Source organism: Sardina pilchardus, chromosome 7 (genome assembly GCF_963854185.1).
Source record: "Sardina pilchardus chromosome 7, fSarPil1.1, whole genome shotgun sequence".
Taxonomy (NCBI): Eukaryota; Metazoa; Chordata; class Actinopteri; order Clupeiformes; family Clupeidae; genus Sardina; species Sardina pilchardus.
In genome coordinates this window covers 14,942,728-14,966,508 of record NC_085000.1, presented here as the reverse complement: position 1 = coordinate 14,966,508, position 23,781 = coordinate 14,942,728, and the positions used below count along the sequence as shown (strand labels likewise).

Below are 23,781 nucleotides of genomic sequence, written 5' to 3'. Positions count from 1 at the left end.
TGTTAAACTTCTTCTCAAACCTTTTAACTGTGATGTTGAAAATTTAAATGATTTTAAACCTCTATTATTCACACACTCACCCATACACACGTGCACACACACACACACACACACACACACACACAGAGACATACACACGCAGAATGATGCTTGGTATGCACGTTTTTTTTACCTTTGTATTATACCAGCTTCAAAGTCATTGATGCCAAAGAAACTTATGAACCTACTGTGGCGTAGCTGACAGCTGTTCTCAGTTCGGAAAACTAGCTTTGCAAATTGGCTGCGTGTTGGAGACATTTCACAAAAATCGTGAAACAATACCTGGTCAGTTGATACAGCTCTTAAGAGATCTGAGTTCCCCTGTCACTACTAGCCCCCCCAGCTCCAAAACAAATGCAATGCACATTTATTGTGTCCAGGTGGAACGGAAAGGTAAAATATTTCCCTCTTCACGTGTAGTGGGGTGTGTATCCCTTAATTCTCTGTGTTGGGTTGCGTGAAGAAACCAATGCGATTCCCAGAGGCGGACATTCCTGGTTCCAGAAAGTAAAAGTCCTGCCATATATCCTTTCTGCCTGTGCACTTAACACAGGTGATATCACTAATGCTCTGATCTACCTGTCCGCTAATTGCCGATTCCACGGCTAGTCTTGGTCTCACTGAATTGCTTGTTTTAATACATACTGTAGGGTGGCTCTCAAACACTCTCCTCTATCCTCGATGCTCGATCCTCGAGGGGCGTTCCCACTGATCTATAACCAACACTGGATAGACTATCCCATTGTTGCTGCCCCATCATTCTTTATGTAGATCAGTGAGGATCGAGGCCCGAGGAGCAAATGAGAGGCACCCATGGGCTCCTGCTGACGTTCCCGGGGAGGGAAAGAGACGGGGAGGGGTGACATCCCCAGTAACAGTTCAGTTTGGTGGGCATAAGCCCCCACGGCCACGCCACCCTCCCTCCCCCCCTTAATGCACACGAGAAATATGCACGGGGAAATGAGCCTTGTCCAGGACATGGAGTTCACCAGAAGCGGAGCGTGTACATGCGGAGACGGCGCTGTGGGCTGGGCGACAGTAGCGCGTCGTGTTCAGAGGGTGCGCACGTTTTTGAAGCCATCTGTGTCTTGCAGGAGTGAGAACGACGGAGCTCAGAATAAGCCTTGCGAGTGTGAGCGCACGTTAGCACCCAAACAGAGACGAGATGACAGCGTGCGTGTAGGTGATACTATTCTCAAACGTGTCGAAGCCGCCGCGCAGCCTTTCTCAGTGGCAGCCCAGACAGGGAGAATAAATGTCCTATTTCCGTCTACTCTAGTCTTGCCGAACAGACGGAAGTCAGTCAGTCTGTTGCCCCTAAACTGTTACTTTGCCCCTGTAGCAGGCATGGAAATGAGAGTATTTACAGGTTTGTCTAAAAAAAAATAATGTTTTATTAAAAAACTCCATTTCCCTGCCCAGGCCGAGAGATGAAAGACTTGCCAGTGTTTTGACCTAATCAGCTGATCAGAGCTCTTCTCGCGTTGACATCTCTGTGTTCTAAATTCTTTATTCTAATTTTGATTTATGCTGGATTTTTGATTTCGGTGAATGGTAAACCATAATCATCAAGATTGGAATAATAAAGATTAAAACAAAGGTTTGGAATATTTCACCTCTTGTGCAATGAAGCTAGATTATATGAAGGCTTCACTTTTCGAAATAGCCTAAATTACGGTAATGATATTCTATTATTTTTTTTTTTAGATGCACCAGTATGAATATATGGACACTGACAGACCTATAAATCAAAGAAAAAGCAACAAAGACACCAAGAAAAAGACATGACAAAGCAATCAGTAGGGCACAGCAAAGAAACATAAATACAGTATAGAAATAAATACAGAAACATAAATACAGTATAAAGAAACATAAATACAAATACAGTCAATCTTTTTATTATACTAATAGGAATGATAAAGATAAAGGTCAAATGAATGATGTGTTTGCAGCTACATTGATAACAGAAAATGATGAAATCAATACAAATGGTCAAATAGATGAGAAGAATGTAAAGCTAAACGTTTTGACTGGCTGATTAAGAAGCACGTATTGTTCTCTGTAAAACAAACGTCACTCGTGTACTGTGCACTGGGGAGAGTGCCCCTTGAAGAATAATTAGCTTTGGATAAAAAGTGTCTGCTAAATTAATAAATGCAAATGTACAAGTATAAGTAAATTGATTTTGGGAAGCCTTGCCATTTGGAAGAAGATGGTATTAGATGTGGAATTCCATATAAGCAGATTTAATACGGGTGCAGTTAGAGATATGGGCACCCGTCGTGTGTTGGGCTATTTTTTTTTTGCCTTTTATCGTATATGTGGATCTGGACAGTGACCGTGAATGGGATATTGAATGTTGATCTAAAGCTTGATGAATTAAGTAGGAACTGGAACTGGAGGAGCGTGTGTAAAAAAATCAATCACTCACTTTGAGAGTTGCATATTTTGTTTATTATGTGCTACATTTTTAGCATAGGCTTTGCTGGTGTGTATGACAAATAGTGGCGAATGTGAGACTATTTATGTTGGCCTAAGGCTATTTACATTATGCTTATACGCACACAGTACAATGTACTTTGTATGGTTACTAAGTATGTGCTTGCACTCTGGGATGTACAGTATGTTTGTAAAGTTATTTATCCTGCTCATACACAGCATGACAAGTTTGTATGATTGTCAGTATATCATTATATACAACATCATAACATTGTATGGTTTTGTAGTGTAATTTATGCCAGAAGTTGTTTGAATGGTTTGTAGTCTGGAGTGTAGTGTGTAGATGGTGGAGGTGCAGATTTGCTTAGTCTGCGTCTGAAATACAACGGCAAATGTCAACGTTAGGCAAAGCTATGTATCTTTGTCTCACCTGTCTGTCTGTCATTACGGAAAAACAGCAGCCGATTGAATTAAACTTCTTGGAAATGTAGTGCATGGGCAAAGAAAAAGGAGAACCCAGTAAACTGGTCGGATGCACGCATCAGTTTCACTTTCGTCGCATTGACTTTTTGCATCTGTTCGTGCTTCTGGAATGCCTTCACCGAATTCTCCTACCAGTTGTAAACCCCCCCCCCCCAAAATATAGCCTACATATTTTCCACATCCATTATTGCAATTTCTGCATCAATGCATAATCGTTTTCTTTCGCGTGGTGAAAATGATTATTTTCCTCAGCCCTAACAGGAGCAAGAGTTAGAGCAGTCGTCATCATCGTTGTGATTTCTGGTCTGCACGAGTGATTGCCAACAACCAGTGCACACATTGAAGCACGAAAAAAAAAAAGAAGAAAAAAAGTCAGTTCCTGGAAACAAACAAGATGATATGTAACCCCCTCTTGCTGCCATGTCACGCCTGGTTACATCTCTATATTGGAAAATGGACGATTCCCTCGTAAGCTGCACTGTCACTCTGGGGGAAAAAAAAAAACAGTCTAGTAGACGAGCACCATGTCGAAGAACCTACTGCATTCCACGGTGTCATTTTAGCTCCTGTCTCCCACTGTCCCCCTCTGACACTCGCCTCAACAGGCACTTCAATTATGCATCGGCTGGAATGGGGCGGCCCTTGCGGGCCAGGGAGTGATCAATATTTCAACTCTGCTGGGAAAAGCTATGTCAGGGAGCGGCTGGCTAATGGAATTCTCTCACACCCTAGGGAACAGCTGGCTATGGCATTCCCCCTGTTATGGAATTCCCTCACTCTAGGGAATAGCTGGTTCGGACAGCCTCCCGTACCCTCAAGCCCCACAGTGCTCAGTAGGAGTTCGGGGTCTCCAGTGTTCTGAGGTTAGAGTCTCCAGTGTTCTGTAGGAGTTCAAGGTCTCCAGCGTTCTGAGTTCGGGGTCTCCAGTGTTCTGAATTCAGGATCTCCAGTGTTCTGATTTCAGTGTCTCCAGTGTACTGTAGGAGTTTAAGGTCTCCAGCGTTCTGAGTTCGTGGTCTCCAGTGTTCACGGTCTCAGGTTGACTCGTGAACTCAGTTGACTCTTCCCTATGTCCACACAAACACACTTGAACCCATCTTTTGCATCTCCTGAGCACGTACTGTATGTGGAGCATCTCTTGTGCAGGATAGGGGCGTCTCGTCCTCCTTAATTGAGCCCAATTGGCGACCACCCTCCAGGTCCTCACTGCAGGAGACGACACCTTAACGGGAGATTTGCTCAAGTGTTCGCCCCTCGCCACCACTGACTAATGGCTTGTTGACAATGCTGTGTTGAGTGTAACCTCTCATAAGAATAAACATATGTTGTTCTTGGCAGAGCACGGCCTCAAGCTGTGATGCCGCCGACACAAACCTGCTCCTGTGGCGTGAGGGGGGGGGGCGCAGCGCACCGCCTTGCACAGTTATGTCTTTGTAGTCCTGCTACACATTTGGCTTGCTAATTTTTTGACGGGTAGAGTGAGAAAATGAAGAAAAAAAATGTTTTGGAGAGAGGCTGAAGCATTTTCCTGTGGAGAATCAGTTTGTTTTTTCTGTGGCTGAGGTATTTGTTTGTTGTGAGTTTTTTTTAATTTGCTTTATTTTTTATAATTTTTGCTTAGTCTTTTCCAGGATATGCAGACATTGCACAGTTACTGGTTCTGTGCATCTGATATGCACTTGGAATGTATGCAAAATGGAATGACAGAATTGTGATAGTGTGTAGACTGAGGGGAAAAAAGCAAAAAACGTTATCTTCAATCTATTTCAATCAAAATCAATACCCGGGTGATGAAGTCGCCTGAACACTAGCTTATGTAGATGCCCTCTCATGTACAATAGAGAGAAATTGCTTTATTCCAGAGTGACTTAATATTATACATGGTGATTTGTCCAGACTTTGGGCTGGCCTGAAGGCAGTGATAGAACATGCTGTTTTATTACTCCCTCTGAAACATTCGTTGCATAATATTGCACAGCAGGAAGAAATGCAATGCTATCATAATGGATTTATCAGAGGAGGACACAAGTCCTTGTAGACAGAGATTCAGTAATACATGGCGTATCGTGCTGCCTTTGCTTGTTTTAACCAAGTAGAGGTGGAATAATCACGCCCTAGTGTGTTCTTTCACATAGCGATCAGATGTGACGTTTAACATAGCATCTAGCTGTGCCTACAATGTCGCATAAAAATATGTATTGGTTTAAACTTGAGCCATGTGATGATAAATCACGGTGAAGTATGCCTGCTGATTTTGTAGCTATGGCAACAGTGAAATGAATAGATTAGTAATAAATAGCTGAACAGATTATCGTTTAAAAGCCTAATGACCTGACCCTATGAGTGTGAATCTTCAGAGTTTCTCTTTACACCACCTAGAATGTAACGCATTGCATCCAGATTCCAGAACATAACGTATGGATGTTATTAATGGGGTGGATTATTGTCAGAGACTCGTCACGTCCACTTCCATCACCGTGACAACTCCATGTTGTCTCGTCCGTCTCCTGCCGAAAACAATGGCCGTCGTTCCGTGTGTCGCGTGGCTCGATTGTCGCCTCGTGTTATTAAACTGTCTTGGCGTGCCGATGGAAATGAAAGGTTCGTTGCCGCGGTGACAGCCCAGTATTGTCGGGGCCGCTGGGCTCGTGGCGCTCGGCAGAAGTAGAGTGAAGCGGAAACGATAGTGGCAGTTCTGCAAAGATGATTTGGGGAGTAATGATTTAGGCCGCATCATTTATATTCGCGTGTCGACTCTGTAAGGCACAGTGACAGCTCGGTGGGAGAGAGACGCGAGATGGAGAGGGAGGAGAGGAGCAGGACAACGAGGGGCCTCTGAAATTGGAAATGGGCCTTTTTTGCATTTAGTTGCAGGGGTATGAGGGTGAAAATGGACTGCTTTACTGCACGAGATTGCAAGTAGACAAGAGGGATTTCCATCCGCCGTGCAAATCATTATTTCTACTTGGGAGTGAATATGGGTAGTGTACAGTACGTTGAGCCTAATTGGCCTTTTCCGCAGAGTGGTTCAAACAGAGTTCAGTATGAGTAGAACGGTTTTATTTTTTGGGTCAGAACGGCAAAATGACTTGTAAACAAACTTAATGTGTTACTCCGTATCATAAATGTTGTATGAAACTCATTTTGAGGTTGCTATATTTTTATACCATTTCTTGTCGGATCTTTTTCAAAAGGCCAAAGACGAGACCCAAGAACCGACTTTCGCTCGGTTCCTCTTTTTCCTCCTGCAGAATTCCAGCACAGGAACAGGCTCACATTTGGGTGTGTTCCATTAGCAGGAACCTCTCCTGAGCAGGAACTCGCAGGAACCAGTCCTGTTGAAGTGCCCTCAGGGCAGCTCTCAGAGGAGATGTGAATAGTAACTTCAAATTAGGCACTTCTGTGTTATGCTGAAACTGTTGGTAGGACTTGCAGTGATAGTTGATGCTTAATGGTTTAGCACAATGTGAAAATAGGACATCAAACATAATTTTTAAAATCAGCAGGGATGTGCTTTTAACCAGAGGTTGTGTGGCGAATACAGCAAAATGAATGATTGCTAATTAACCTTGGGAAAGTCATGATGTTATCTAGAAAATCTCTCTTTTAGTAGTCTAATGCCACTAGGGAAATTTTACATTTCACAGTGTTTTGAGTTGAGGCAATATCTCGATCGAGGAACCAAATTATCAAGCTGTGTCAATTTGTAGGAAGTTATTGCAGCATGGTGGTTAAGCCATGAAGACAGAAACGGACAAATATATTGAGCTCATCCTCTGAATGTATAGGGGGTTTTATCACGTCTGTCAAGTTCCGCCATAGCTCATATCATATCATTAGTCATTGAGGATCTGAGAGGGTTGCTAGGGGTTGTGGGGTGTGCATTTAAAATGTGAGATGGGTGCTGGGTGCTGGGGCAAAGATCATGGTCTGTCACACTGAGCTGCTGATTGTCTCCAGTGTTCAGTGCTGAGAAAAGTCAATGGGAGAGACTCTTATGATAATATATTATAATAGTGGGAGAGGGAGGGAGAGAGGGAGAGAGAGAGGGAGGGAGAAAGAGAGAGAGAGAGAGAGAGAGAGAGAGAGAGAGCAATAACAATAGCACACAATAGCAGCTATCTTTTAGTTAGCATACATTATGCTCTTTTCATTTGGAAGTGAAGTTGAGTGACCTACTTGTGGCTCACTGTAATGACCTCATGGAGGGGTCTGAGATGGTGATCAAACTTTAAAGAGCACCCTCAGAGCTGAGACTGTCCTGCTGAAACATTTATGTGCCAAATTGCTGCACTTTTGCAGTGTGGAAATGTTGTAGACGAGGCAAATGAATGTAGGGCCTGCATCTGTAACTCCCAAACACACACACACACACACACACACACACACACACACACACACACACACACACACACTCAAAAAGCAAAATACAAAACAATAACCAAACAAAGTACGAAGTAAGCACAGAAAATGTTGCGTAGAGCCTTTTTCAATCCATCTTCAATGATTACATTTGCATTTTAAAAAAAAATGCTTTTGAGCTAGTCAGTATTAGTGACTATGACTAAAGGAGATAGAAAAGGATTGCTAGATTATGGTAAAAGGGACAGATATTTATCAGGCTAGATTATGGTAAAAGGGACAGATATTTATCAGGCGCTTTCATCTAAAGCAACAAACAGCATCAGCAACAGACGCAACAGGTTGACAAGAGAGTTACAAGGCTGTACGTACGTGCTACAGAAAATCCATTTCTGGAGTTGAGTGTGACACTGAATCGCTTGCTCGTTTGTTTGTTTGTTTGTTTGAAGTGTGTGTGTATACTTCTGTGTGAAGGGAATCAATGCGCTTTGGCAAATATCAGAATGTCAGACTTCAAAAAAACAAAGATTATCACACAGCACACTGGTCTGATATAATGACTTGTTTATTAGGAGCGAACTTTAGATGTCTGTATTCTTCAGTATCATTGTGGCTTTCTAGCTAAACACAGACCGCTTATTTCCCCATCTCCCCCCTCCCCCAGGTGGTGTACTTCCACACGTCACTGTGCCGGCCCTGCGTGGTGGCGGTGGTGGAGCTGGTGGAGTTGGTGGAGGTGGCGTCCCTCCACTCCCAGCATGCAACAGGCTGCGGCTTTGGGATCCTGCCGCTCTTCTCTGGGGCCACAGGAACGCCATCGCTCTCTGGAAACCAAAGGTTTGGCGTAGACACCAGACACAGATGCTCAATCATACGGCTCTGGGTGCATTATGTCCACATTTCTGAACATGTGAACGTGTGAACAAAAGTCAATTAAATTTCAATTTAATTTTACTTATAGCTCGCCAAAACATTACACATGTCTCATGGCGCTTTACAGAGTGTTAAACATTCAAAGAGAGCCCATGAGTAACAGGGGCAAGGAAAAACTCTAGAATTGGAGATACATATAGGAAGAAAAATGTGGTGAAAAGGCTGCAGTTTTTCAGCATCCCACTCCAATAGCCTTTCATTTCAGTCTTAGATTAAATTCAGTCTTAGTTTTTTTTTTTTGTGGGAGCGTTCACACATCTGGTTGTGGTAAGATGACGGCTCTTTCCTTGAAATATGACACCCTACTTGGTAGCGTTTCCCTTTTGACATAGTGTGTCATATCACCTCATCACGTTCCAGAACTCATATGTTGTTTTTTCCTGCAGGATGCCTTTGTACAATGGGACGCCGCGGGCACTGCTCCATCCCAGTGCTCGAGATGCTGAATGTGAGTGTCTCTCCGCGTATCACATAACACCTGCTTTCTCACCTCTCTCATTTCACAAGTGTCACTCTCACTGATAGCACCGCCGCTACGGAGAGAGAGAGAGATTTGTCTCCAAATGATTTGCGCATACAATGATCCACAAATCTTCCAGGATTTGCAGGCCTTGTACTCTCCCCATAACCTTGGTGAACCCAGACGACGAGCCTGTTAGCAAATTCGAACTTGCCCTGCAGATCCATCTGAAGACGCTCCCATTGAAGCTGATTTCCGAATCACAAAAAAATATACACGCCTCAGTCACAACCAATTATCCAGCATGGACCGGGCTTTATTATCATGACAGACAGAGGAGTACAGTTAGCAATGATTTATACAAGTAAACACCTATTTATACACGCACACACACACACACACACACACACACACACACACACACACACACACATGTGTAGGTACACATATTGTATACCTTGTAAATCATCATCACTATTATAAATGGCATTTATAAATTTGCAGTATGCCTCCTCAGAGGAGCTACATAAAAGCAGCCATATTTTGCCCACATATGGAATTCCGGGCCAAAGCAATTTTCTCTATAGGAATAATCACACCTCTCAATCTCTGTCTGTAATGAAGTAGCCTGGTGATGTTTTGCATTACATCATTTTTAGAGAAGATGGGGAAAAACAGATGTCTCCTTTATCTAAGTGGTTGAGTATCAGGATCAAATAGGAAGTCTTGTAGCTACCAAACCCATTTATACTGCCCTGAAAGCAAGTTTTATCAAAATGCAGAATCTTTTGAAGGGAAGGCCCATAAAAACGTATTTTCTTCTCCCTCCCTCCCTCTCTCTCCCTCTCTCTCTCTCTCTCTCTCTCTCTCTCTCTCTCTCTCCCTCTCCTTGCCCTCTCTTTCATCTCCCTCCATCTTTTCTCGTTTGTTCTCCAGTGCCCTTGTCTGCTCCCCTTACCCCTGTCCTTCTCCTCCCACACTCTCGTCTCTTCTCCTCTGATCATACACAAGTCATTCTGCAGGCACAGATTTGTAGCAGGGCCACTCGGAGCTCTCTGCCCATTGGCTGACAGATGTTTGGGGCAGAGCTTCTCTCTGCCCATTGGCTGACAGATGTTTGGGGCAGAGCTTCTCTCGGCCCATTGGCTGACAGATGTTTTGGGGGCAGAGCTTCTCTCTGCCCACTGACCGTCCTTTTCTTTCTCTATCTTTATCTCTCTTCATCTCCTTATCTCTCTCTCCATCTTTATCTCTTTATCTCTCCATCTTTATCTCTTTATCTCTACATCTCTCTCTCTCTCTCTCTCACACTCTATCTCCCCTCTCTGTCTCAGTCCTGTTTGAGTCTTCATCATGCACAGACACTAGCACGTGTGGAACCTGTGACCAAGACCCCATCCACCAGAACGCAAAATATTTTACTATTTTTCCTTTGTGTGCTCAAACAGTTTCATGTACAAACAGCATTGTTTTCAGAAATGTCCTTGTCCACACAGAACAGTCTGTAGTGCTGTTGATTTGTAGTCATGGGGATATGGGACAGTGAGGTGCTAGACTGTTAGCCACTGCTGGACGAGGAGCAAAAAACATCTGGCAACGTGCAGAGCAGCAACTGTTGTGTTTACTCTACGTGCTCATGACTTGTTTGCAACTGCTCATGGATCAACCATGGCCTGTGCAATGCATGGTTCCTGAACCCTAATCCCAACTCTCTTGGGCTGTGCAGCACATGGTTCCTGAACCCTAATCCCAACTCTCGGGCTGTGCAGCACATGGTTCCTGAACCCTAATCCCAACTCTCGCGCTCTGCAACACATGGTACCTGAACCCTAATCCCAACTCTCGGGCTGTGCAATGCATGGTTCCTGAACCCTAATCCCAACTCTCGGGCTGTGCAGCACATGGTTCCTGAACCCTTATCCCAACTCTCGGGCTGTGCAACACATGGTTCCTGAACCCTAATCCCAACTCTCGGGCTGTGCAACACATGGAAACAGAACCCTAATCCCAACTCTTGCGCTGTGCAACGCATGGTTCCTGAACCCTAATCCCAACTCTCGGGCTGTGCAACACATGGAAACAGAACCCTAATCCCAACTCTTGCGCTGTGCAACGCATGGTTCCTGAACCCTAATCCCAACTCTCGGGCTGTGCAACACATGGAAACAGAACCCTAATCCCAACTCTTGAACTGTACAACACATGGCTCCTGTTCCCTAATCCCAATTTTTGGGCTGTGCAACACATGGAAACAGAACCCTAATCCCAACTCTTGAACTGTACAACACATGGCTCCTGTTCCCTAATCCCAACTTTTGGGCTGTGCAACACATGGAAACAGAACCCTAATCCCAACTCTTGAACTGTACAACACATGGCTCCTGTTCCCTAATCCCAACTCTTGGGCTGTGCAACGCATGGTACCTGAACCCTAAACCCAACTCTCGCGCTGTGCAACACATGGAAACAGAACCGTAAACCCAACTCTCTGCAGTTTATGGTGAATATGTTACCTAGGGTTGCATGATTATGGTGAAAATCAAGATCATGATTATTTTTGTTCAATATTGAAATCACGATTATTAAACATGGTTACTCTGTGATTTTGGAACTATCATCCATTCTCAAAACTTACATTTTTAAAATGTTTAGATTAGATTTGAGATATAATTCAACAGATAAAAATACATGTGAAAAGATATTGGACACAACAACTTAAGACAGAAGGAGAGTATTGTTATGAAACTGAATGTAGAAAATCATTATATTCGGTTATGTTGTTTTCATAATTGTAGGAAGTCACAATCACGATTAATCAATTCATTTGATTAATTGCACAGCCCTAATGTTGCTGCGTTCACACTTTGTACAAATAATAATCTTGTAATAATATTATCAATTACGACGACAATTTCACATTATTAGATTTTGTTATATTTCGTTGGAGGGGACATATGCAATTTGCCTGAAAGATGGATCCTTGATTGGTTCTTGAAAATACCATAATATGTGTGTTATGTAATGGAATAGCTTTTTCTACTCCTAGTAATCGAGCCATTTTGTGTTTATGTGCATATGTATGCGATGGAATGGCATTTTGACAGAGTTGTGTGTGTGTGTGTGTGTGTGTGTGTGTAGTGAGCAGGCAGTTGACAGTGATGGATGGCATTGAGCTGCTCTACTCGCTCCAAAGCCACCCTGCTCTCCTCCCCATCATGCCCCTCGTCCCTCAGAACACGCTGGTGGCGGGGCACACGCGCATCCCCGGGGTTGTGCACATGTCTGACAGCACAGGTACAAAATAATGCTCTCTGTATCTCTCTCTCTCTCTCTCTCTCTCTCTCTCTCTCTCTCTCTCTCACTCACTCACTCACTCACACACACACACACACACACACACACACACACACACACACAAACACACACACACACACACACACACACACACACACAGAAAGAAGCATGCATGCACAGAGGGGTTTCCCCCTCATCCATCCCAATATATCTACAGTAAATGTGGTGGTCTGTATGGGTGCTTCAGATGCCCTCTGAGGGAGGGGGCCTCTGTTCCCCCACCCCGTCTGTTCCCCATAACAGACCAGCTCCTTCCCCATCACAGGCACATAACAGATCAACTCTTTTACCATCACAGACTCATAACAAATCAAGTCTTTCACCATCACAGGCACATAACCAGCTCTTTCACCATCACAGACGCATAACAAATCAAGTCTTTCACCATCACAGGTACATAACCAGCTCTTTCACCATCACAGGCACATAACCAGCTCTTTCACCATCACAGGCACATAACAGACCAGCTCTTTCACCACCACAGACACATAACAGACCAGCTCTTGCACCACCACAGACACATAACAGACCAGCTCTTGCACAGTCACAGACACATAACAGACCAGCTCTTTCACCATCACAGACACATAACAGACCAGCTCTTGCACCACCACAGACAAATAACAGACCAGCTCTTGCACCACCACAGACACATAACAGACCAGCTCTTTCACCACCACAGACACATAACAGACCAGCTCTTGCACCACCACAGACACATAACAGACCAGCTCTTGCACCACCACAGACACATAACAGACCAGCTCTTTCACCATCAGAGACACATAACAGACCAGCTCTTTCACCATCACAGACACATAACACACCAGCTCTTCACCATCACAGACACATAACAGATCAACTCTTTTACCATCTCAGACACATAACAGATCAACTCTTTTACCATCACAGACACATAACAGATCAACTCTTTCACCACCACAGACACATAACAGACCAGCTCTTTCACAATCACAGACACATCACAGACCAGCTCTTTCACCACCACAGACACATAACAGACCAGTTCCTTCACCACCACAGACACATAACAGACCAGCTCTTTCACCATCACAGACACATAACAGACCAGCTCCTTCACCATCACAGGCACATAACAGACCAGCTCATTCATAACAGATCCATTCTCTCTGTCATAGGGACGTAACAGACCAGCTCTTTCACAGTCACAGACACATCACAGACCAGCTCTTTCACCACCACAGGCACATAACAGACCAGCTCCTTCACCACCACAGGCACATAACAGACCAGCTCTTTCACCACCACAGACACATAACAGACCAGCTCTTTCACCACCACAGACACATAACAGACCAGCTCTTTCACCACCACAGACACATAACAGACCAGCTCCTTCACCACCACAGACACATAACAGATCAGCTCCTTCACCACCACAGGCACATAACAGACCAGCTCATTCATAACAGATCCACTCTCTCTGTCATAGGGACGTAACAGACCAGCTCTTTCACAGTCACAGACACATCACAGACCAGCTCTTTCACCACCACAGGCACATAACAGACCAGCTCCTTCACCACCACAGGCACATAACAGACCAGCTCTTTCACCACCACAGACACATAACAGACCAGCTCTTTCACCACCACAGACACATAACAGACCAGCTCTTTCACCACCACAGACACATAACAGACCAGCTCTTTCACCACCACAGACACATAACAGACCAGCTCCTTCACCACCACAGACACATAACAGATCAGCTCCTTCACCACCACAGGCACATAACAGATCAAGCCTCTGAATGTGTGTGTCCAGTGGTGCTGTTCCATGACTCCCTGGTGTGGTCAGACTGGGAAATGGGGCAGCAGGTAGGAAGAACTTGGTGGTGACTGGACCCATGTGTGTCAGGACGAGGGCGGGCAGCAGACTTCTCTCACTGAACTTTCTTCTGCGTCGGCGTTTCCATTGTCAGACACCAGAGATGCAGTTGCCATGGTGACAGCTGGAGATCCATTGACACAAATACAGAATAGATGGAAACAAGTGTATGGGGGATCTTATGTAATGCTGTAGACTCTTTCAATGCCATAAGCAAACACGTGTGTTCTCATTGCGTTCCCCTTGGCACAGAAAACAACACTGAGCTATGGTACTGTAACTTGGGGACAAACTAAACATAAAAAAAACAAGTTTTGAAGTTCACATTTCATAGAGCAGTATGAGCTAAGTCTGATTCATTTGCATTTTTATGTCAAAACATCTGCATTGGTTTTGAATGTTTCTACTGGAAACCCTCTATGAACAGATTAAAAGGGTCCTGTGCGTTTTGCCCATTGTGTTGACTACTGAGGAGTCCCTTCTGGGTCAGTTCTAAACTGTCCTCACCCTTGACTGAGAGACGGCATGCTCAGAGACACAGGGGTGAATGTACACAGTGGTACCTCCATATTACCACCCATTATAGTGCTCATTTCAGTGCACTACGCACCTTAAAGGGACACTTCACCGATTAGCATTAAGCTTTGTATCTTTAGAAAACCAGTCATGTTTTTGAATGGCCGTGCATCATTCCCTCAGTTTGCCTTGAGATGGGAGAAATACGGATTTCAATGTTGGACTTCCTGCTTTCAATGATGTAAAAATCATCATTTTACATCATTGAAAGCAGGAAGTCCTATTCATGGGTTTCATTGAAATCCGTATTTCTCCCATCTCGAGGCAAACTGAGGGAATGATGCACGGCATGCTCAGAGACACTTGGGTGAATGTGCACAGTCGTACCTCCATATTACCACCCTTTATAGAGCTAATTTCAGTGCACTACACACCTTAACACATGACATGGTATGGGTGAACCCCTGATGAGGGCGTAAGCCGAAACGTTGGTCAATGGAATTCTTTAGGTTCCGAGTGTGCCACGACACTTTTGTTTAAATTTGGCCTTTCATGCCGCCGTGGGCACCTCACAAGGTGTGCGTTTGCTCATTTAAACAAATGGGTGAACAGACCAGACCGCACATGACTAAAGCCATATGGAGCGCAGAAGGAGAAGTCGTGTGTCCTGGTTTATTTACATGCATCTGTTCACACACGTGTGTGTGCCACATAATTGTGGGAGATCAGGCATAAGAAGCGACTGATTTATGCATCGTGTTTGTAAGCAGATTGCGATTAGATGCGTGAATAAGAGTGTCGTCCAGATGTAATGGAGTCGGCACTCTGAGCACCAGGTTTGCTCATTTGTACGATCTCAAAATGTACGCTCACGTTTATGCTTTTATGCCTTTTAATGTGTTTTGCATTTTCATGTCATCCTGTGCCCTATGTGCTGTAGTGTTGCTACACTATTCACTTTGTTTACTGCATACTCCAAGTAGCATAGTAGTGTATAATCATGCATACATGTGTGTGTATGCGTGTGTGTGTGCGTGCATGCGTGCATGTGTGTGTGAAGCCATGATGAAAGCGATTGGGCTGACCCAGGCCACGGCCACAGGAGGCCGATGTCTGCGTGGTGTATGGCTGATGCTCATGTTGACAGTACAGGCAGAGGACTACAGTGGAAGCCGTAAAAAATGAATGAAGACATTGAATTATAGATGCCTTCCAAGTTAGTGATATCCCCGATCTTGAGAAGGGTGCTGTCTAGGGCTGTGTTTGGAGATTTGAGATTTATTCAAATCTTTTATTCAACATCTTGTCTGATTCCTTCCTAAATATTGGATCGCAGTGATGGTTATTCCAAAGCAGTATTAAAAACCCTCAAATGTCTGCATTTACAGTTAATGTGGTGACGTTAAAGGCAGGCCTTGAGTGCTGGAGCTGCAGTAGCAGTGTGTTTCAGTCTCAAGTGTTCATCAAAAGAGTAGGACGCAGGGGTGGGGGGGCGGGGGTGGAAGAGTTATTCCAAACGTATATTGCCCGTGTGAAAAAGCAATTGCCCCGTTAAATGAATAAGTGATTGTGCCACCCTTAGCTGCAGCAACTGCAATTTAACATTTGCGATGAGTTTTTTTTTTTTTTGATACATCGCTGTAGAGCGATATTGACGGGCTCCTCGTCTTTGCAGAATTGTTTTTACTTCAGCAGCACTGGACGTTTAACTCTCATTTCAGCCGACTTGCCACAGCCTCTTGAATTCAAGTCAGGAGTTTTTAATAGGCCAACCCAACACTTAATTTAATTTCTTTTGAGGCATTTCACAATGAGAAGGAAAAAAAACACAATCATCCATAATCCCACCCTGGCATTCTGCAGCACCCGACGTGAGGAAAACAAAAATAATGAACAAACAATTTAATTTAATACTAACGAATAAAAGTTTATTTTGCTTGTGTGCTATGGATTATGCTGCATAGCCTGACAGCTCTTGAGCTTCAGGACATCCACTGATGTGTGGACATCCTCCCCTGTGTGTGTGTGTGTGTGTGTGAGTGTGTGTGTGTGAGTGTGTGTGTGTAGCAACAATTACCACCAACATAAGTACATCTATCTATCTACAGTATATGTTAATTGTCCTGTAGTCCCCTATATCCGGTGTGTGTGTGTGTGTGTGTGTGTGTGTGTGTGTGTGTGTGTTCCCCAGACGGGCTGCGTAAGCCGCGTGTGCTGAAGAGTGTGTTCTGCGTGCTGGACCGCATGGTGCTGCTGCTGACCCCCTCTCTGGAGAGATTTGAGCAGGACCTGCTGAACCTGCTCACAGCTGAGAGCCACAACACGGTGAGTAGCGTCTCACACACCACGTACCTCTCTCTGTGTGTGTGTGTGTGTGTGTGTGTGTGTGTGTGTGTGTGTGTGTGTGTGTGTGTGTGTGTGTGTGTGTGTGTGTGTGTGTGTGTGTGTGTGTGTGTGTGTGTGACCTGCTGAACCTGCTCACAGCTGAGAGCCACAACACGGTGAGTAGCGTCTCTCACACCACATATCGCTATGTGTATGTCCTGGTTCACGTATAAGAGAGAGAGAGAGTGTGTGTGTGTGTGTGTGTGTGTGTGTGTGTGTGTGTGTGTATGTGTGTGTGTGTGTGTGTGTGTGTGTGTGTGTGTGTGTGTGTGTGTGTGTGTGTGTGTGTGTGTGTGTGTGTGTGTGTGTGTGTGTGTGTGTGTGTGTGTGTGTGTTCTGACAGTGAATCAACAGAAAGGGTGCAATGGAGTGATGACTGTGCAGAGGAAACCCTCAGTCCTCAGTGGTTAGTTTTGGCCTCTGTGTCCAACGAGGCCAGATGACACCAGAGGAGTCAGGTGCAGTTGGAAATAAGACAGAGGAGTGTAAAGGAGATGGTGTACTCCTCTGCTGTGTCTTCCTGTACTCCAGTGATGCGGCCGCTCATATCGTGCCTTCCTGTACTATAGTACTGTGGACATACATAGCGTCTTTGTCTTCTCTAGTGCTGTAGTCGGACATATGGCACTCTATTGTTCTCTAGTGCTGTGAACATACAGTACAGCGCGGTCCCGTTCTCTAGTGCTTCAGGCGTACATATTTTGTGTTCTCTAGTGCTGTGGTTGTACATATGGCCTTCCTGTTCTTTAGCGCTGTATATGGTGCCTTCCTGTTCTCTACTGCTGTGCACGTACAGAAAGTGCAGTCGTGTTCTCTAGTGCTGTGGAGATCTGTCCTCCCTGTTGTGTTCTCTAGTGCTGCGGCCTACGTACACTACAGACTGTGCATTCCTGTTCTCTAGTGCTGCAGACGTCCATAAAGCACGGCCCTGTTCTTTAGTGCTGCGGTCGTACAGAAAGCGCCGTCGTGTTCTCTAGTTGGACGCACTGTACATATCGTGCCTTCCTGTTGTCTCCCAACCCATTCATTCGTTTTGGCCGATATAATCCATTCATTCGTTTTGTGCGTATATAGATTCCTGCATGCTGCATTACCGTGACCCTTAGCCTACCTTGTGGATGATTTTTTCTCATTGGAATACAGCAGGACAGAATGCCTTTTATCTAACAAACGCAAAAGCTGAGATTGTTGGAAGGACTATACTCAACAAACTTGTTTTTCGTTTCTGGGAGATCACGTTATCGTTTTGGATTGTCGGATTTTTATACTTATTGTTTGGACTTATGGACAATGAACTTTGAGGGGTGGTTGTTAGTGCTTTACAAAGCTTTGTGTTAATAAGTGTCGGTCCTCCTATCCTTCAGCTCACTGCGCGATGCAGTTGCGCATAGTGGCCACGAAGTCATTAACTGTTTACGACACAATACATGATATTTGTGTTTTCGTTTCTTAGATTTAATGCATGTTTGACATGTAAACAGGCCTTCAGTCCGTTAACTTAAAGGTTGGGTACGGAATTAGCAAAACGGACGGCAGAGTTTGAACATATACAACCTCAAGTCCCGCCCTCCATGCACGAGCGACAATTCAAATGCGCAGCGCGAGAGAGAGCCAGGCTAAATGAAATGCCAGCCTGGCGTCTACAGCACTATGAGCTCTAGTCTCCATACAATCACTCACATCAACGTCCCCAATTACATTATTTATTCACCTCCAAAGGGTTGTAGTACATATGGTTCAGTAGCCATAGGTGTGTATATTTGAACAGAATCTGGTTTGTTCTTACCACGGCGATTATCTCCTGAAATATCCGAGTTTAGTGCTGGCCCGTTGGTTCGCCTATTCCACCGTAGCTCCAAGCTGTTAAGTTTCGATTTCATGTTTACAGCACTCTTCGTGTCACGGTAAAATGTAATTTTTGCTACATAGCTTATTTATTGCGTGGGTGATTGAGTTTCCGCAGGTATCCGCTGCCTTAGTTAGTTTGTATAGAAATGAAGTGACACATACAACAAGAGGGGAACATGGACGTGCAGCAGCAGGCAGTTGGTTTCGTTTCAGCACTGACTCGCGGTCACCAGCTTTCGAAAGGGTCGCGCGCAGTGGGGAGGGGGAGGAGGAAGAGGAGTAAGACGTTAGATTGACGAACAAGCTGTGAAATGATGGTATGGGGTGAGGAATTCTATTGGCTGGAGTTTTTCGAGCCCTGCCCGTTCCGCAGATGATTGACGTGTTTAATTTCCATTTCAGTGCTTCCAACTTAGTGGCTATAAGTGGGTTAGGAATAGGATTTCAAGTGATTTTGCAAAAATGGCCAACAAAGCTAATTCCATACCCTACCTTTAAGGCCTTCTTTTGCATGGGGTTGCTCGCATCCGCCCGTAACCTAGACTATTATGTGCGTATAGTGGCTGCATACTCTTGATTATAATAAGAGGCAAACTGTTACAGGACAACTTAAACTGACTTCCCCAATGCTTCCCCGCAGCACATTACATTTTAATATAGGCTAATATAGGATGAACAAAGTCTATGCTATATTAAATCCAGTAGCCTAATAATTCTATGTGCCACGTCCGATTTCGCAAGTGATGTAGTAGGCTACGTTTAAACATCGACAAACGTCTGTGAGACTACCCATTTCATGAAGAGCAATTGTCTTGTGCGATCATTCCCCCTCCCCCACACTTGTCTAACCAGTTCACTAGACATTATAGCCTACCTGTATGCGGCATTGAGGACGATTGCCTCCCTCCCCCCTCTCTCTCGACAGACACTTCCTGACACTAGGGCTCGGGATCATGACATCAAAACTTCGCGGGCACAGCCACATTGGCAGCTTCACTCCTTAGTTTACTATGGATTACTATGGATTTACTCCCGCCTTTTAGTGTGTTCCTGTTACTTAGTTTTTGCCTTCTTGGTAGTATGTTGCTGTGTAGTGGGGTGTAACAGTGCAACCCACGATCGCAAGAGGAAAAGAATAAATCGCTACTATATTTCTGCTTCTTGTCTTGTGCATCTGAATGAATGGATATTACGTTCAGTGCGCTACCAAATGGCGGCGATATTCCTAGAATGCAAGGCGTGTGCCCGAGCCCTATTATGTAAATGTAAAAATGTGTGTGTGTGTGTGTGTGTGTGTGTGTGTGTGTGTGTGTGTGTGCGCTGAACCACGAATTCACATATTAACTTTTCTTTTCAGCAGACATCGCAATCATAAAAAAATCGCAAAACTTTTTAATAAAATAATGCCTCTTGTCTTAATGGGTTTCGGAGGTTCGTAGAGTAAGTTTTGAACCCCGGTCGCTGACGTATGAGTAAGATGCCTCAACCAGTTACGCCACAGTTCGAGTGTCAATCTCTTCGCACTTAGCCAAGAAATATAAAGGATTCAGTCAGTCGAGTTCATTTATTCGCGGCATGCACTTGAAACGCCGATCAAAAGTTCTGACATGTTAAACTGACGTTAGTCATTAATTCACCACATGATAAAATGCTGTTATATTGACGCACAGTAGCCCACGGTAGTCTATGTCTATCTCTGAATCAACATGAACATGCATAACGAGATCCATATATTTTAAGTTGCTAGAAACTTCTTTTGCGGAGCTAGGCCTACTAGTCGATGGTTACAATGAATCACCCTCACTGCCCTATCGCATATCTGACCATCCATTGTTATAATGTTACAAAATGCGCGATCTTCTCCAATCATGTAGCCTACGGTTATAAGTAAAGTGACATGATAGGCATGTAGGCCTATTAAAGATATTTCTATTAAATACATTTTATTTTCAGTTGTCAAAAGTGGTGGGGACAAAATCTGTGATAAAGTGCTGGGTAAGCTACCCAGCGTCGCCGGTTAAAATGAACATGCCTCCGTTTTAAAATAGCCTATAGGCCTACACATTTCTAAGTATTCCTAACATAAATGTAGCCTAAATGTCCATCTAGTCCATCTCTTTCGTCTTCGCCTTGACAATAATAGCCTATTCACGGAAATGCGGTCTTGTAACCGTAATGAATTAATGAATTAATCTAAGGTTGCCTATATCGAGTCTTTCAGGTTGAATTGAAGGCTTCTAAAACCATTTTCATTAATTTCAACAATGGTTTATTGAAACGTGGTTTGATTATAATTTCGCCAGTCATCACCTTCATTTTAATGATTAAATGAGACGGATTAAATGAGATGGATATGCGGAGCATTTCTCTCCCTCTCCATTGACCAAAACGTTGCTCTGGCATCTCTGCTGGACTGACTGAGTTATAGGCTACGTCGAGTGAGAGAGCCAGCTGTGAGGTACGCTGTAAAACATTCGAAAACTCTGAAACTGCAATCTGACATGCCGAGCGTGATGTCTCTTTTCTCCGCTTGTCACCAGCGCGGTGTCTTCGGGTTTTTCCGTGTTTTCCGGTATGAGCCGAACCTTCATTTTATTAAGGCGGTCTTATGTTGCCCCCTTGCGGTTGCAGTTTTAATTAAAGTCCCGATGCTTCGGGAGTCCTGATGTGCGGGAAAGAAAGGAGCATTCTCAACCCGTACCATCTGTATAGTGGTGGGGTGGGACAGGCCGTTCCCTGCTGTAGGACAGCTCCATTCCTTCCTGTTGTGTAGTGGTGTGGTGGGACAGGACAGGCCGTTCCCTGCTGTAGGACAGCTCCATTCCTTCCTGTTGTGTAGTGGTGCGGTGGGACAGGACAGGCCGTTCCCTGCTGTAGGACAGCTCCATTCCTTCCTGTTGTGTAGTGGTGCGGTGGGACAGGACAGGCCGTTCCCTGCTGTAGGACAGCTCCATTCCTTCCTGTTGTGTAGTGGTGCGGTGGGACAGGACAGGCCGTTCCCTGCTGTAGGACAGCTCCATTCCTTCCTGTTGTGTAGTGGTGCGGTGGGACAGGACAGGCCGTTCCCTGCTGTAGGACAGCTCCACTTCTCCTGATGTCATCCTCTGCTGCTCTGCCCTCACTGTGTCCTCAGTGTGGCACTCTGAAGAAATGAGTGACAGTTTCAACAGCGCTGCCAGTTCACTATGTGCCACAGTGGGCTCTGCTCTGCTCTGCCAGGCTCGCTAGTGCCACACTGCTGAGGTCAGGATCCGCCAAAGGGCTTCCTGCCTGGAGGGGGTTTGTGTGCCCACATCCAGAGGCAGTTGCCATATTGTTCACACATCAGGTCAGACATGTTTTTTTTTTTTAACTACAGTACATCTGTTGCATTTCACGTCTAAACAATGTCACTCTCAACACTGTGCTCACTCGAGGCCTTAGCAGTGCACATTGTCAAATGAGGAGAGTCGAACAAATCGGTTGGAAGATGTGTAAAAAACAGACACGCTCCCTTGAATACAGGCATTCCGTGCTGTATTGATAGATACAGTTAGGCTCATAAATGTTTGAACCTTTGCTAAAGTTGACTGAAAAGAGGAATATAAAATCATCTTTTGAAAATTGGAAATCTTCATGCCTTACAGTACGTAAAAAAATGAGGAAATATCCAACCTTCAAGGACACCAATTTTCTTTGTGAATGAATAATGCATTGTGAATAAATAACTGTTCCTCCTTAAAATACAGGGGTCATAAGTACTAACTATGTTAGATTCCCATAGAGGCTGGCAGATTTTTATTTTTAAAGGCTAGATATTGCATGGATCCAGGATACTATGCATCCTGATAAAGTTCCCTTGGCCTTTGGAATTAAAATAGCCCCACATCATCACATACTGTACCCTTCACCATGCCTAGAGATTGACATGGTGTTTTTTTTTTTCCAGTTAGCCTATTAGCTGGTTTGATTTGCATTGAGATCAATGAGCAATTTTTATTCCACTTTTTAGTCAACTTTAGCATGGGCTCAAAAACTTGTGAGCCTAACTGTAGATGTTACCGTGGTGTAAAAAGCACATGTATGCGTGGCGTGCACACTCACACCCTCTCTCTTACGTAGTACACACTTGAGCTGGCGTGTGCGTAGGTGGCGGGCTGCTGTGGCGTGTGTGTGAGGTGATAATTTGCTCCTGATTGATGGCGGGTGTGTAACGAGACCTGGAAGCAGGCTGTGACCTCTCAGGTGTCAGTGCTGATAAGGCATCTCACTAAGCCATCTCTGAGCTGATGCTGACGCCTGCTCTCGCCTGCCATTGGGTGCGTGTGTGAGTGTGTGTCGATGTTTCTCTCTCCTGTGTGTGTGTGTGTGTGTGTGTGTGTGTGTGTGTGTGTGCAGGTGTCCTCTGTGATTGTGTGCATGTGTGAGTGATTGGTGATTGCGGATGTTTCTCTCTCTTGTGTTTGTGTGTGTGTGTGTGTGTGTGTGTGTGTGTGTGTGTGTGTGTGTGTGTGTGTGTGTGTGTGTGTGTGTGTGTGTGTGTGTGTGTGTGCAGGTGTCCTCTGTGTGTGTGTGTGTGTGTGTGTGTGTGTGTGTGTGTGTGTGTGTGTGTATACTGTATGTGTGAGTGAGTGGGGACGTTTCTTTGTTCTCTCTCCTGTGTGAGTGAGTGAGTGTGGAAGTTTATCTCTTTGTGTGTGTGTGTGCGTGTGTGTGTCTGTGTGTATACTGTGAGTGAATGGGAACGTTTCTCTGTCCTCTCTCTCCCTGTGAGAGTGAGTGAGTGTGGAAGTTTATCTCTCTGTGTGTGTGTGTGTGTGTGTGTGTGCGTGTGTGTGTGTGTGTGTGTGTGTGTGTGTGTGTGTGTGTGTGTGTCTGTGTGTCTGTGTGTGTCTGTGTATGAGAGATCATACAGTATAGGCCATAAATCTCAGCTACACTCTCTGACATACTATCAAAACTGCCCACTCTCTGCCCACTGCCCACTCTCTGCTAATTCCTTTTGAAATGTAGTAGGCTAGGCCTACAGTGTTTTTATGGTGCACACAACTTCCACTAATAAATCCTCTGATTGATTGCAGTCTCAGTGTGTAGAGTGTGTGACAGGAGTG

General features: G+C 44.7%; 1 protein-coding gene across 2 annotated transcripts in view; it reads left to right on the top strand.

Annotated features, from left to right (window-relative positions):
• Nucleotides 1-23,781, top strand: part of nphp4 (nephronophthisis 4) — a 111,135-nt gene that overhangs the window by 18,509 nt on the left and 68,845 nt on the right. The window contains exons 4-7 of one of the 2 annotated variants that reach the window (XM_062540826.1): nucleotides 7,988-8,160; nucleotides 8,643-8,704; nucleotides 11,855-12,010; nucleotides 16,650-16,783. In XM_062540826.1, the coding sequence (XP_062396810.1) occupies nucleotides 7,988-8,160; nucleotides 8,643-8,704; nucleotides 11,855-12,010; nucleotides 16,650-16,783 (525 nt within the window). Of the gene's footprint in view, nucleotides 1-7,987; nucleotides 8,161-8,642; nucleotides 8,705-11,854; nucleotides 12,011-16,649; nucleotides 16,784-16,934; nucleotides 16,960-23,781 lie in introns of those variants that run through there. The other variant, XM_062540828.1, reaches the window with a different exon arrangement.